At 40.9% G+C, this 14,619-nt stretch overlaps 1 protein-coding gene across 6 annotated transcripts in view; it reads right to left on the minus strand.

Moving 5' to 3' along the window:
- Positions 1–731: 731 nt before the first annotated feature.
- Positions 732–14,619, minus strand: part of sun1b (Sad1 and UNC84 domain containing 1b) — a 28,799-nt gene continuing 14,911 nt past the window's right edge. For 4 of the 6 annotated variants that reach the window (XM_083931463.1, XM_083931460.1, XM_083931458.1 and 1 more), the window contains 21 exons: positions 14,167–14,364; positions 13,541–13,788; positions 12,552–12,824; positions 12,299–12,433; positions 11,739–11,867; positions 10,949–11,032; positions 9,966–10,076; positions 9,701–9,820; positions 9,479–9,572; positions 8,881–8,939; positions 7,930–8,114; positions 7,389–7,664; positions 7,197–7,289; positions 6,059–6,150; positions 5,832–5,976; positions 5,346–5,684; positions 5,136–5,220; positions 3,726–3,841; positions 2,820–2,987; positions 2,646–2,738; positions 732–2,558 (listed from right to left, as the gene is read on the minus strand). In XM_083931463.1, coding sequence (XP_083787589.1) covers positions 2,442–2,558; positions 2,646–2,738; positions 2,820–2,987; positions 3,726–3,841; positions 5,136–5,220; positions 5,346–5,684; positions 5,832–5,976; positions 6,059–6,150; positions 7,197–7,289; positions 7,389–7,664; positions 7,930–8,114; positions 8,881–8,939; positions 9,479–9,572; positions 9,701–9,820; positions 9,966–10,076; positions 10,949–11,032; positions 11,739–11,867; positions 12,299–12,433; positions 12,552–12,824; positions 13,541–13,788; positions 14,167–14,291 — 3,087 coding nt within the window. In that variant the 5' untranslated portion in view covers positions 14,292–14,364 and the 3' untranslated portion in view covers positions 732–2,441. The remainder of the gene's footprint in view (positions 2,559–2,645; positions 2,739–2,819; positions 2,988–3,725; positions 3,842–5,135; positions 5,221–5,345; positions 5,685–5,831; positions 5,977–6,058; positions 6,151–7,196; positions 7,290–7,388; positions 7,665–7,929; positions 8,115–8,880; positions 8,940–9,478; positions 9,573–9,700; positions 9,821–9,965; positions 10,077–10,948; positions 11,033–11,738; positions 11,868–12,298; positions 12,434–12,551; positions 12,825–13,540; positions 13,789–14,166; positions 14,365–14,619) is intronic. The other 2 variants (XM_083931459.1, XM_083931461.1) reach the window with 2 other exon arrangements.

Raw genomic sequence — 14,619 nt, forward strand, 5'->3', positions numbered from 1 at the left:
AATATAAAAATACTAAGTTGTAAAAAGGGGCCGTAACCGTTTTTCGAAAGTTTCGGAAATACAACACGATGGCTCACCGCAAATATGGTTTAACAGCCTACACATAGAGTCCGACTTTAGAGACGTCCCCAACGTTAACGAGTGTTTTAGATCTTATAGGATACATACGCTTCTTACCATCATAGTTCTCCTAATGTTTTGTAACTAGTTGCATAGTATGGGCTAAAACGTGCCGAACATCGCTTCACCCACAGATCCGTTGTTCCGCTATTCGCCGCTTGAGGGCAGATAATAGCTGTAAATACTGGTTGAAGACCTACCGATGCTGTGACTAAGACAAAAATTATAATTTCACATCCGTCTCACTGTAAACCCTTGGGGAAAAACTGACAAAAAGTATTTTGAGGCAGTAGCCTTTACCATTAAATTACTCCGTGTATGAACTCCATATATACCTAGAAATAACACCTTAAATTGACAGTAAACACACGAATTCTAAAATAATTAAGGAGCTAGTGTGGCCTTAATTTGTTAGTTGAGGCCTATAACCTTTTTCGAATTTAATAGACGAGGATCTTTACCCATCAGCACCACACACACCAAATAGCATTGGGGCGACTGGTATGTTTTCAAAAGTTAAAACAACAATAATAAAATAGCACGAGGTAAAGTTTTTGCTGGAGCAACGTAATCTTAGTATTTAGCCACAATTACATTACTCAGAGAAGCTCTTCAAAATTAAAGTCTTTATTGGAATATATTCCAAAGCAGTTAAGTCATCTCATGACTGAACAAAAATAGCCATTTACCTTTAAAAAAAAAAAAGTCCAAAGATTGTTCCAAAATGCACTGAACAGCTTTTGACAAAATATACATTGCAGTAACTCATATTTTGCAGCCACTAATTGACTTGTTAATAAATAAGATTGTGAACAAAAAAATGTATACATAAAATTTTAGATTTCCCCACATTTTCAACCAAAATAAATGACTACACACGCCCGCCATTTAAAAAAAAAAAAAAAAATCGTGAAGACCTGTGCCACAAACACGTCTCTTAACAAGTCGTTGCAATGCATCTGCTGACATCAACAACTCCCCAAAACAAAACAAAGGTAAAAAGAAGCAAAACAACACGATGAGTAACAGTAGACATAATGGTAGTAATACAATAATAATTAGGATAATGACATGAATGACTCTTTTCATAAAGCAACACTGATAAAAGCAGATATTATAAAAAGGAACAACTATCAACAAGAAATATACAGATTACATTCCTTCAGGATAGAGGGAGCCCATGTGAGGAGGACGTTTATAACTGAGCTAGAGGGAGACAGACAAAAGGCCCCTCTTTATAACACAGAAGAGAAAAATCGCACTCTTGTCTACAGGAGTACTTATATCATTTAGCGTTCAACAGTGAGATGTTGAAAGCTACATAATAGTAATTATTATGTAGCTTTCAACATCAGTCATAGGTAATTTGAGATCCATGCAAAGGACTCAAACCTTCAGAGAAGACACACATGTAAATCCATGATGCATGTAAAAGTAGGGTTTGGGAAGAGTCACATGGTAGAATTAATCCTGGACTCCATCCATAACCTTACAAATATTTTTTCTAATGTACATATTGAAGGACCTTCTAATAGTCTGAACACACAGAGCTCGGGTCAGTGGTTATATAGTGTTGCTGTGAAGTTAAAGGAGGATTTGCATCACTTGAGGAAACATTCAGAGCCTGTCCATAGGCAGCATGTTCAGTTCCAAAAAGAAAGAAAATATGGCTATGTGGATGCACGATGCCGAGCCTTCAATGTAGAGAACCTTACATGTCCAGTATACACCCACTGTGAGCGTGGTCCAGTCCTGTAGGCTGCAATCAGCTCAGTTAAAGTCATTGACAGCAACAAAAGGAGTGACATGCCTGGGCAGCATCACAGGCAAAGGTGCAGTGGCATTGATCCTAAAAATAGTAGACGAACGGAAACTCAAAGTTAAATACACACGATTAAGAACAGAAACCAAAGTCAGACTGTGTGAAGAAATGGTGGAGAGGAGTCTGTAATCCCCCATTTCAAGCGTCCACCGCCCTGTAAGAGTGGAAGGTGCTCCCACGGGCTGATTCAGTGCAAGAGGCCTTTTTACCAAAAGGAGACTGGGACTTTTAGCTTCTTCCGTGGTTCTTTTCTTCTTCTGCGATCACTTACAATCCCCATACAGACTTTCCTGTGATTCTTTCAATACTACAAAACACATGTTCATGATTCAGTCTGGGCACATTCCTTTAACAATCCACAACTTCAGTGTCTTCATGTCTTTCGTACAAAAACGTCCACAGAGTTCTGCCAAGTCCCCTCTGTTTTTAAAGAAGTTGGAAAGAGCTATGTACAGATAGGGTGATATGTCACATATGACCATGTATGGTAGTGGTTGGGTCACTGAGGCCGAGGTTCTCCATGTACTCTGAAGCGGTACATGCATGTGTATTCTGGATGACCCCAGTTAGACAGCACCCGCACCTCGATGATCTGGAAGGCCCTGTCATTCTTCTCCTGAAAGAGAAGAGGGGAATATTCAGAACATACTGTCAGACAATTTACTGATTTTTATTTATAAAAAGGAAGTGCGTCTTTAATTACCATAACAGGAAAGGTCTGCAGTGACTCCCCATCGTCCTCGTAAATGTATTGCCCCAGCAGCTTCCCTTCCTCCTGGTACTCATCATCTAGGCCCTGTACATAAACAAACATCAGTGTTAATAGACACCCATCACTGTGTCCAAGTGTGAGGCTTCATGTTAGAATGTTGCTTACAAAAACAGTAAAGTTGCGCGGGGCGCTGGTGATGTTTCTGGTCGGGGACAGGGCCTTGGGGATGTGCTCCACGCAGAAGGATGTTGGCAGGATCCTCAGGGACAACCGGATCACCAGATAACCCTGAGAGCCTTTGAATGCCCAGCAGTTACCGGGGTACACATCGGGCTGAGGAGGGGAAGAGAAAGGAGAAATGCCAAAATCAGTTTCATAGCAGCAGCCAAGATTTGTGATGAGGCTTCAGAATCAAATTGATGTCCTCCAAAGTTAGTATAAAATCAGCTCCTTGTGTTTCCTGTTGAAAGGAGAGATGCTTACAGCAAAAAGAAAAAAAAGGCCTTTTCAAATCTCCTATGAGCACCTGACTATTCTGTTCACGATCCTGGACCTTTTCTGAAAAAAATCAAGCATTTCAAGGTGCATTATCATGCTTTTCCAGCACCTCACAGCTGTGATAAACTACATGTATATACAGTACAATACTCAGTATCCAGTAAACGTATTATTGCACTTGTTCATCACATTAAATTAGATGTTATTGTGCTATAAACAACCAACATGATGTTTAAAAGCAGCTTTCTACAGAAGCTAATCTGTTAAATCATCAAGTCATTTTTCATGCAAAAATGTCAGAAAATGCTGTTTTCAGTATCTCAGCTAGGGAGATCTTCTTTTCTCGGTGTTATATCACATATGCCATCCCATGTAACATAACATTTGAAGCTGGTTCAAGCACTTTATTCAAAATCCAAGTACTTTTCAAACCTTGAAATCACCACACTAAAATTCAAGTGTTTTCAAGGATTTCCAGTACCCGTACGAACCCTGTCTGTTAATTCAGATGTGAAAAACTGACAATCAGTAAAACAGACATTTCTCTCATAGACAGCTCCTGGCGAGGCTCACCTGGATGACGACACGTGGAGACTGGGAAAAGTACCACAGTGGCAGACCGAATAGACTCATGAGAGCTGTCTTGGTCTCATATGTCTCAGAGCAGCGAGTGCTCAGGATGCTGCCACCTGAACACACACAGACACACACAAATATTTAATATCAAAGAATCAACATTCTTTTCAATGATTGTGGAGTTTAACATGGTGGAAGTTGGGGGTCAATCATACTGTGCGTCTTGTGTGTACAACTGCCACAGCATTTTTATCTGTAAAGGGATCACATGGCACCGTGTCCTTACATAGATGCACAGTTCAGATGTAATATGTCCTTCAACCCCTGACTTCACTTATCATAGGGAGAGAGATAAGGCAACAAATTCTGTACAAGTTTTTCTTTGTACACTCCAACTTAAGATAAGTTATCCTCATGTTTGTTTTTGTTTCATCATCACTTGGTCCTGCCTTGGTGACAGTGTGTAAGCTTTACAAGAAAGCATGCATTCCCTAGCACGGACTAGTAGTGGCAGTACATCACACAGTAAAGGTCATGTATACATGTATACTCAATCAGTAAAGCCATTGTGTAAACTTCAGGTAACACTGTTAATAAGATATGTCAGGATGTGCCTCATTTAGCTCAGTATGTCATTGATTGATAAAATCTTACATTGGCTTTGCAATAATTCAACAGTACACTGTGTTGTAGTGTTGGGAAAAGACAAAACCGAAGAGACAAACAGCCCAATTAGTCACATTAAGCTCTTCAGGTCAGACACCACAAGTTAGTTGATATAATCACCTGTTTGACCACTATTCCCTCATCCCTCCATTTACCCATTTTCTGGGGGAAACCCTGCACCCACAAATAAACATGCAGCGAGTTGTGGCAATACTCATAGTGCACTTATGGTATGAACATTTATAAAAAATAGTATTAAAATCAAAATCATGGCCTATATCTGCGATTAATGAAGTACCTTTTTTTTTTATTGTTTGGCATTTCAGCCTGTACTTAGAGCTTAAGTAGAGACAGACAGGAAACATGGGGAAATGCAACAAAGGCACCAAAACATACTGCCGTGGTTGCAATTTTATCGGGTATAAAATTGCAACCAGGGCAGTTTGTTTTGAGTGAATTACAAGGCTACGAGGACATCTTAATACCTGCGCCTACTGTGAAATGACTCATGTAGGTCAACCACTGCTCACTAACACGCCTGACAATGGAGCATGAGCTTTTGCTAATACTCTGTTGTCCTCGAGCCTGACTAATGCTTACAACCTCATTATGTAAGAGACATACAGTAGAGCACAGCGCAGTGCTGAGTTATGGAGCAGCTAGCTTGCTAATACCTTCAACAGGGTTAACTACTGACTTCATTGGACAAGTACTGATATCAATGTGAGGCTTTCTTCTTACCTCCAGACTCCAGTGCGTAGTCCACCTGGCCTGTACGATCCTGGGAGTAGAGTCTCAAAGCGTTTTGGACAATCAGCTTCACTTGCTGTAGACACAACAACACAAAATTTATAGATTAAATAAGAGCCTCAAACACATCACAAACAAACATTTAAAAAGAGTTCTGCTTCCGCAGAGATGATGTTGACAGTCGAAGTGTACATTTATTACCTCTTCTGTCAGTCCCTCAGCAACAGCATTGTGCTGGACAGTCCCGCTTACTGTCTGAATGATGGTTTTAGCTTGGGACTGGGCTTCACCCAGGGTTTGGGCCTGGTTAAGCTCCAGCTGCAGCGACACGTTTCTCAGGATGCTCAGCTCCAGTGAGGACAGAGCAGCCTGCAGGTCGGGTGTGCTCACGTAGCGCTGGGACAGCCAGAGGATCAGAGACTCAGGTACCTCTCCTTGCTCCTCTCCTGATCCACCACTGCCGAAGAACAGGGCCTGCAACTCCTTACGCAGCTGGGAGGACACCTGGGAGGACACTTGGGAGGACACCTGGGCTGATATCTGGGAAAAGGATGCAAAGAAAAATTAAAAATTTAAAAAGATATGTAACGGAAACTGGATGTCAGGGACAATTATTCCCCAAACTAACTGCATCACAGTGAGGGCAGATTAAAGGCAAAACAGTCAATATTTGTGTTACTATCTTACCGTCTCCTGCAGTGTGTCCAGCTGCTCACACTTGCCCTTGCATCCCACAACACCCTGGAGGTCCTGTCTAATTTTGCCCAGCTCCATTTCAAGTCTCTGCACCTCCAGTAGCAGAGCATCATGGTCCTCCTGCTTCACACCCACACTGTGAAAAGACAGAATCTACATGTGAGAAAATGTGAACAGCACATAATAAAAGGTTTACTTGTTCTTCCTGGTTTTTGTACCTGACAGGAACTGGGTCTGCTGTTGAAGTGACAACCTCCTTCTCACCATCCTGCTTCTCTTGCTCATACTGCTGCTGCATCTGTTGCACCTCCTACAACAAATATCATGTATATGGTTTAATGAAGATAGGAGAGAAAATAACTACAACAATGAGATTTTCCCAGGAACACAGTTGTATTAGACATTTCATGTCGCACCACTGTTCATTTGAATACAGAGTTAAATGTGAACAGCGCCTACTTTAAGAAGTCCAATATGTTATTTCCATGACCTAGGAAAGTTCAATCAATATTTATGAACCTAAGCTACTCCCTCTTAAAGACAAAAAACAGATATGCAAGTCTCAAACTGGTGATGTCACAAAGTATGAAGTCTATAGAATGGGAGACCCACAGGATATTAGTTTTCTGTTTCATTCTCAAATGAGCTTTATTGTATTATAGTGTTCCTAGTTCTCCAACAGAAAATGTACCCATATACTCAGAACAGGCACTGGGTGCCCTCACTGTCATCTATAACACCTTTCCCAATTCATTGTCAATGGAGCAGTTTCCACACTTTGATGTCATCACAAATGTGAGTAGTTTTTGGATTTAGGAGAGTTGTTTGTGTTCCCCTTTAAAATCTGGTGAAACACATCCAGATCTGCTTTCAAATCTGTTCTGGTCTGTCCTTACTCGTCTGGCTTACCTGTCTGAGCTTGTCAGGATATTCTTTTGTCTTTTTAACACTGTTGTCTGGTTGGCATACTCATCTTGCATGCTTAAAGTTAGTTCCTTTTCTTTTCTTTAATAATTAGACTCCAGGCTTTTATGACTTCCTGTCTTGAGTGTCTTTGTTAATGTTTACTAAGGCGTACATTCTTTACTTTATTGTGGATCCAAATATGTTGCTTTTATGATTATCAACTTGGTTATACTTCTATTTAAATTTTTTGCAGTTGTAACTTTTATTTGCATGCCAAATTTAACATTGGGCCCAAGGACAGTATTTTACACTTAGACATTAACATAAAACTGGCACAACTGTGTGCTGTAAAATAACGAATATGTAAACTATTGATATGAATAATCCATCTTGCAGGATTGTTTTCAGGAGGTTTTCTCAGTTGAAAAGCAGTGAATCTGCTGAACATACCTCAGTCTTGGCAACCAGAGCACTGAGCTGCAATTCCAAATCAGCCAGCCGTGTTGCCTGACCCTCTTGATGCCGTTTCTGCTTTTCTACACTCTGCATGGAGCAGAGATGGAGAGAAAAAAGTGAGATACAGCTAAACTTTTTAATCAAAACATCACTTCTGTAAATCAGCACTTATCCCCGTCTGTTTACCTCTGCTCTGTGTGTTTTCTCCTGCTCCAGCTCTCCCCGTAAAACACCAAGTTTCTGTTCCAGCAGGGAGGACACCCACAGTCCCAGACTCTCCCTGTCGGTCTGAGTGTGTAGCTGCTCCCTCAGGGTGCTGTAGAGACCCAAAATGTCCCCGTGATGCTGCTCCTGCTTCTGGTCACCCTGCTGGACTCGCTCCAACAGCAGGGCTAGCTGGCGCTCCACACGCTCCAGTCGCTCCAAGTCCACACTAGAGGTCGCCACAGGGGGGAGGAACGGCTGAGGAAGAGAAGGTTGGAATAGATGTGGAGAAAAAGTTACACATTTGTGGCATGACACAACAGCATTATTAATCTAGAAAATACACAGCGGCTGTGTGCAAAGCACAGAACAAAAACACTGTGGTCGTTAATTTCTTAAGTTGAAATGTGCTTGAAGTGCTACATACATCAGGTAATAATTTATACACACACTCACAATCGTACTTAAAAGTGCTTTCTAATAATTATTTAAAGCTATTCATTGTTTTATCTCTGTATCTTACTGGTGCCTGGGAGACCGGGGTGGCTGGAGTGTGCTCAAATGGAGTCTCTGGTGCAGGGACAGGGACAGAGGCAGGAACTGGAGCAGAAGTCGGTACCAAGGGGGACGCATGACGGCACTCGGTTAGGTTTATGGCTGGGAGGTATGCAAGCAGGGCAGCAGTGGACGGACCCCACAACCATAAAGCTGCAAACAGATTACAGATAAAGAAGGTTAAACCACAGTTTCCTGCTGGTTGGTCACTCATAAACTCACAATGTGCAGATAAGCTTTGTTCAAACCCTTCAGAAATGCATTTTAAACTTGGTCAATATCACAGAGGCCAAATAGGCTGAATTGTGGGTACACTATTATAAACACGATATTTACTTGTAATGTAAAGCTGCAGCTGCAAAAACCTGGTGTCTTGTGTTTTAATATTTCATTTAATCTAAATGACATACACAGTAGCTGCAATAACGTGTTGGAACAACCAGAATCAGAATCTTTTATTACCAAGTATGTTTTTGCATACATGGAATCTGACTTGGTGTTAACAAAGATTAAAAGAAAATACTGTAGTCAAGAATATAAATAGAAAAAAATACATATGTAAAATGTAATAGTGTCAAAACAAGTCGAGCAGTTTTGTGCAAAAATACTGTGTATTAGCATATACAGAATTCATATTTGAAAACAGACTACAAGTCTGTATATTTTTTAGGTAGGTCACCAGGTGTGTTTGTGTTTAGCTGCTGTGTTAAGTATGTTTGAGCAGCTCTGAACCACAGACTGCAGTAACTCACTAAAATCCTAGACAGGCTGACCTGAATCTGGTACTGGATTTGCAGCATACACTAGGGATGCGTGCTGGTTAGGACATCTACTGCCTCACTATAGATTTCTCTCTGTATGTGCTCCCTAAATGGGTTACACCTGTGATAAAGGAAGAGAGCACTTCTTATAAACTCACCAAAGAGGAGCAAAAGGAGCAAAAGGAGCAGCAGGAGCCTCCAGAGTTTGGGAAGGCATCTGGAACAGAGTCAGACACGGGTCAGATAAACACACAACTGATTTAATAATTTAATAGTTCCATCACGATTGCTGTCTCATCTCCGGAAATTTGGTTTTACAGGAAAATTAGTGTAATACATTTATAGCATTTTATTTAAACATTTAAGTAACCTCTAACTTCACAAACTAACAGCTGTCTCTTCTTGAAAAGCTCCACTAAAACATTTTTTGTTAAAGCAGTCTTTAAATCTTAATGATTATGAAGAACCATGAATTTCAAACATTTAAACCTAAAATAAGTGATTTGGGGCAGTGAAACACTGTAATAATGACATGATATCACCTTATTAAGTAAATATGGTGAACCTGTTAGCAAACAGTTGCTTATTTACACTTCCAGCAGTTATGGAGCAACATTAATTGTGCTTCTGGTCACCTGGTGAATATAAATTCAACATTAATTCTCTGTTTTTGGTCTTTACCCAGTCTTGCAGGAAATATCTGGCTGATTTACACCGCCTGAAGGTTCAGAAAAATAATGGGAGAAGGGCTCTTACCGTGTTAGAAAGAAGACGTTGACGAGAGACATGAAAGACACCAGCTGATACCATCCTGTTGCAAGAAACCACAGAAGACCCCTGCCTGCCTTCACTGGACAGATTGAATACATATAAAAAACACATACAGACTTGAATGACTAGACAATCAAACCATGTTGCCAAAGAAAGAAGCAATGAAGACCTGTACTTCTAAGAAGATAAGCAAAAAGAGCCACAAACCTGGAGCTGCCAGGAGCATCCAGAATAGTGAGAGCAGCCTCTGCACCACTGTCCCGACCCCTGACCCCACCGCTTTGCTTGCTCTCAGCACACAGTAACCTGGCTGGAGGAAAAAGTGACCTGGAAGAAGAAGAAAATGGACCAATTGCAGATCAAGTGGTCGACACTTACGAACAGGTTGAGTTGTAGACTTATCAGTGCAAAACAAATACTTGTAACAGTATATTTACAGGCTGTCATCAATGTAAGTAAAGTGCTGGTTAACCTGTGTAAGCTAGGACGCTCCACAGTGCCCCAACCAGGCGTCTGGGCCTGGAGGACTGTGTGAGGAGGACTGTGTGTGTTTCTGAATGCTGCTTCCCTTTACAGTCATCGCCTGCGTACGCCGGAATGATGAACAGCAGGCAAACACAAAACACAAAAACAAAGGATGGGTGAATGAATGACTTACATGCAAAAATAAATAAATAATTAAATTCTGCAAATAACCACAGCAACAAAAATGGATAAATTAATCAGTAACACTAAATCATATGGTTATAATAAAAACAAATAGCACAATAAATTGTATGTGATGACAATGAACAGCAAAGAATTTGACAACATGGCTGTGATCACTCCTTTAGCTGCGTCTCCTAAATGAAAAATAACTTTATTTAACTTTAACTTCACTGTAACCGTTTTGATTATCAGACTAATTTTCCAAATGTGGTGCTGGACAGGTGGACACAATATTCAAAGACAATATTTGGCTTACTTCTTTTCTAATGCTCCAAAATACTGATTGTTGTCAGTTGAGTGAAACTGCATTGCTCTGTTTTTCTTTATTCTTATTATTTTTATTCATGGTATATTTTTTAGTTTTAAGTCCACTTGACCTGACATATTCTTAATCTCATTTATCTGTTTTTGTATAAAGTGCAAAAATAAAAAATAAAACTACACTAAAGACAGGCAGTCCGTTAACCCCAAGTTTATTTATGTCTCAAATGATCATCATTCATGTCAAGTATTGGTGTCATTTGGTCCCTTGAAACAGGTTTGGAGGACTAACTTGATTGAAAGAAGCATCTGCAGGTCACAACGGTCAACAGGCTGCTGACTGCTTAAAGCAGTTCACACAACCTCTGCTCACTGGTCCTTACACAGGTCACGCATATAATTAACAGCTACCACAAGAAAACGAAGCAAGTATAGAGAGAAAGAGACAATGGTGTGTGTGTATGTGTGTGGTTTGTGTCTGCTTACACAGGGAACCATTGAGCTTAAGATGTGATGCATCTTCAGTCACCAGATCCTTCACATTCATGCTTCCACAGAAACTTGAGTGAGCTGCAACATACATAAATACAACACATTTATTTACATAACAAAACCCCGCTGTGTGAGAAAACTGTGACGATGGATGAAGACGAAGAGTAAATGCAAGTCACCAAAGTGACGGCAGAGGAGGTTGATGTCATCACAAAGAAAATGAGAAAAGAGCTGCATGAAAACAGTTAAGAGGATACATGTTGACAACTGCTAGAAAGAAGAATAAAGAAATGCGAGTTGATGAAATTCTTCTGCAGCTGCAAAGAACCAGCTTCAATCAGCACTATACTGGAAATTAAACTGACCTTGTACGAACTGAAACTTGACAAGTGCCTTTTTAGTTCTGCTCAAGTGTTGATTTAAGTGCACATCTTCTCACAACCTCATGTGAACTAAAGGATGTCATGTGATAGGTTTGTCTGAATTTAGGCAATAGTGTTTTGGGGGGATGTACAGTTAAAATTTTATTTCTCGTATACTTCCTCCTTCAGAAATAGAAAGCAACAGTGTGAAAGTGAAGCCTGGATGAGGCAAGGAAGAAACAGATTTTAAAGAGATCCTTTATTGGATTTATCCTCAGGTGAGGTCTCTTTCTCCTTAAACAAAAAAGTAAGAGCTTAGGAAGGAGAGAAAAATAGTGACAAGAAAGTTTATTAATAGAAGAGGAGCAGAAGGTCAGTAGAGGTGAACCTCGACCTTTGCCCTTTGTGGTAACAACTGGTACCTTGTCCTTCATAGCAATTAGCCCTGTAGCCCATCATCCTGTGGAGAGTGGTCTGCTTAAACAGCCACAGTTGGGACAAACTGGAGGACGCGGCTTGTCTCATCGAGTCAGAAAACGACGCAAGGACACCTGGTGACACATCCGCCCCGTACAATCACTATTAGTCAAAACACTCAGTCGAGGCATGGCTAGAGGCAAAAAGTAACACAAATAAAAATGATGGGGTGACAGAAAACTCCCTGGAAGCTACAGAGAGAGAAACAACAGGAAGCTATGGAAAGTCAGATGAGAGGAAAGGTAATACGGTTACATGTGAAATAGAAATAGACCCATGACTCAGCCAGAAACATTTATAGTGATGATGAGAAGCCTGCTCAAGCAGACAATGGAGAATTCAAATTTGCTGCAAAAGAAAAAGGAGCCTAAAGTCTGTCAGTTTCCTCAAAAATCACAGAGAATCTCACTCTGGGCTAAACAACTCAGGAGAATAGCTACTGTAAAACACAGGAGAAGAGAAAAAGAGAATGATGTGGAATGAAAGAAAAGCAAAGAATGTATACCTTTTCCTGAAGGGCTCTTGGCCCTTGAACCCAGCCAGAGCATATTGTTGAAGAGCAGGGTGACTAAAGACACTATGGGGGCCATGGCTCGTTTGCTGTAGCGCACACACGTGTTAGACAAAGATACCAGGACACCTGGAGAGGGACAACACTACCAATTATATTCTCATTCACAACATACTGCTGATTTCAGCTTCCACATTTAGGACAAATGTGAGTAAGACATTTTAAGTCCCACTCAACGGTTTCTCACCTGTCTTGTTCCTTCGACTCCTGTCTCTGGAGTATATGCTTGTGAAAGGTGACGAAAAGGAGGAGAGGCCGTCCGAGGAAGCTTCTGCAGCCTGAGATGATGATGATGATGATGATAATGATGTTGAAGAGCGTGTGATGGAGGAGTCCATTTTCGGAGAGTGGAAAGAGCAGTCCTTGCAGATGTAACCATTGGCGAGCGAGGTGTGGGACTTTGACGCACTGGCCGCGCCGTTGACACTTAATGAACTGTGGTCATTGCTCGAGCTCCTCCCTGAGAAGGAGAACAGCGTGACTCATTAGCTCAAAAACACATAGGGAAACAATTCATAAAGACATTAATAAGCAAGCATGCAATAGCTTAATTTGTTACACAGTGGAACCTTAAATAATACTGTAACCATCATATAATCCAGTGGACGAGGAAGTATAAAGATCTGTTACCTAGGTGAAGGTAGCAATTCAGAGTAGCATTCATAATCTTAAGTAAAAGTATGGAAGTGGTATCAGAAAAATCTACTTACTAAATGTACCAGGCCACCATTGTAAATAATATGTGCTTGGTTAATTAAGATTTTTTTTAAAGTAAATAAATAAAAGTAAGTATTTTATAACATGTAAGCTGCATTTAAATATTGTAGCTAGCTGCTATATACCTTATCTTTGTCATTGTATATACCGTTTGGTGGATGGATTCACTTTATGACAATGTATTGCATTTTCTCATTATAGGTTTTTAAATTCAAAAGTACAATAGTTCCCTTAATGTTCCCCATCTTGCTTTGTGATACAGGCTCAAGGAATCCCTCAAACACTGTGGGAAACTCCGGCAGAAATAAGACCCGTTCAATATTGTCAATGACAACTAAGAACCACTCACTCAAGGAATAAAACTTCAGATCATTTACTAATTTTCAGGGTGGATTTTTTATCAAAATATGCTGAAATAACTTTTGAAAATGCATAATGTCCACATTTTCAACAACTGACCTAAGTGTCCATCCACAGTAGTAGACGTGGTGGTTGTGGTGACGGTGCGTTGTCTGAGGTGGGACTGGTCCAGGATGGAGGTGAGCAGAGAGGCATCAGTTGCTGTGCCGCTCTCCTGGATGACGCTGCTGCTGTAAATTGGCGTATTAGCGGCTGAGAAGGAGAGGGTTTTCCTCGGTGTGGCGGCTTGGCTCAGTGATAAAGACAGGGAGTTGGAACCAGACTGCTGCTTTTTGCTCCGCAGTGTCCTGGGACAGCAGAGACAGGAAACAAGAAGGAGGTGTGAGTTTTGTTGCATGTATACGAGTATGACAGGGGCATGTTGAGCCCACTAGACAGATATGTACTGTAGTCAGTTTTATGATATCACTTAACATAAACAAAAATAAATGTGTCTTAATGACACTGAGCAGAATTATTCATACCTGACATTGTCAACATCAATATTAAACATCATATACTTCTATGAAGGATTTTGAAAAATGTGCCACTTCCTTAAAAAGTATCAGGCAGAAAACTTTCAAAATGTTGTGTCTCTTTTCTATACAGAAGTGCTTTATGCTTCTCACTCCATTTAATTGCTTTATTAGCTGTGTGAGAGTGTTAGTATCCATTTCTAGCCTCACCGTGTCTCTCTCCTGGTGCTGGTGTAGCTGCTGCTACTGGTGCTGTGGTTCTGGGAGTAATCAGCCAGGCTCTCGTTGTCATAGTGACCGGCACCGGTCTGCAGACGCAGGCTCCGGCGTGACATCCTGGGCGACTCGTACACGGCAGCAATATGGTGCTCCTTCTCAAAATCTAATGCTGCTGTGGAGTAACTGGAGCTGAGGGAGACAGGAGGGAAGAGTGGAACAGAAAGAGCGGGAAAGTTAGAAAGGCGGCATTGCTTGACAGTTAATCAAAAGGGAGGGACGTTTCTAATGTCTGCTGCATTGAAAATCATTTGGAGACAACAAACAGGCCTTGACTCCAGCCTCAAATCAATACTGAACAGGGATATCCTGTACGTCTCCTGATGTGTATGTCATCTTCAGAGAAGCTTTCTTTTAAAACAAACAAAGGAACAGACAGTCCGTTTA

This window comes from Echiichthys vipera, assembly GCF_963691815.1.
Source record: "Echiichthys vipera genome assembly, chromosome: 17".
In the NCBI taxonomy this organism is placed as follows: domain Eukaryota; kingdom Metazoa; phylum Chordata; class Actinopteri; order Perciformes; family Trachinidae; genus Echiichthys; species Echiichthys vipera.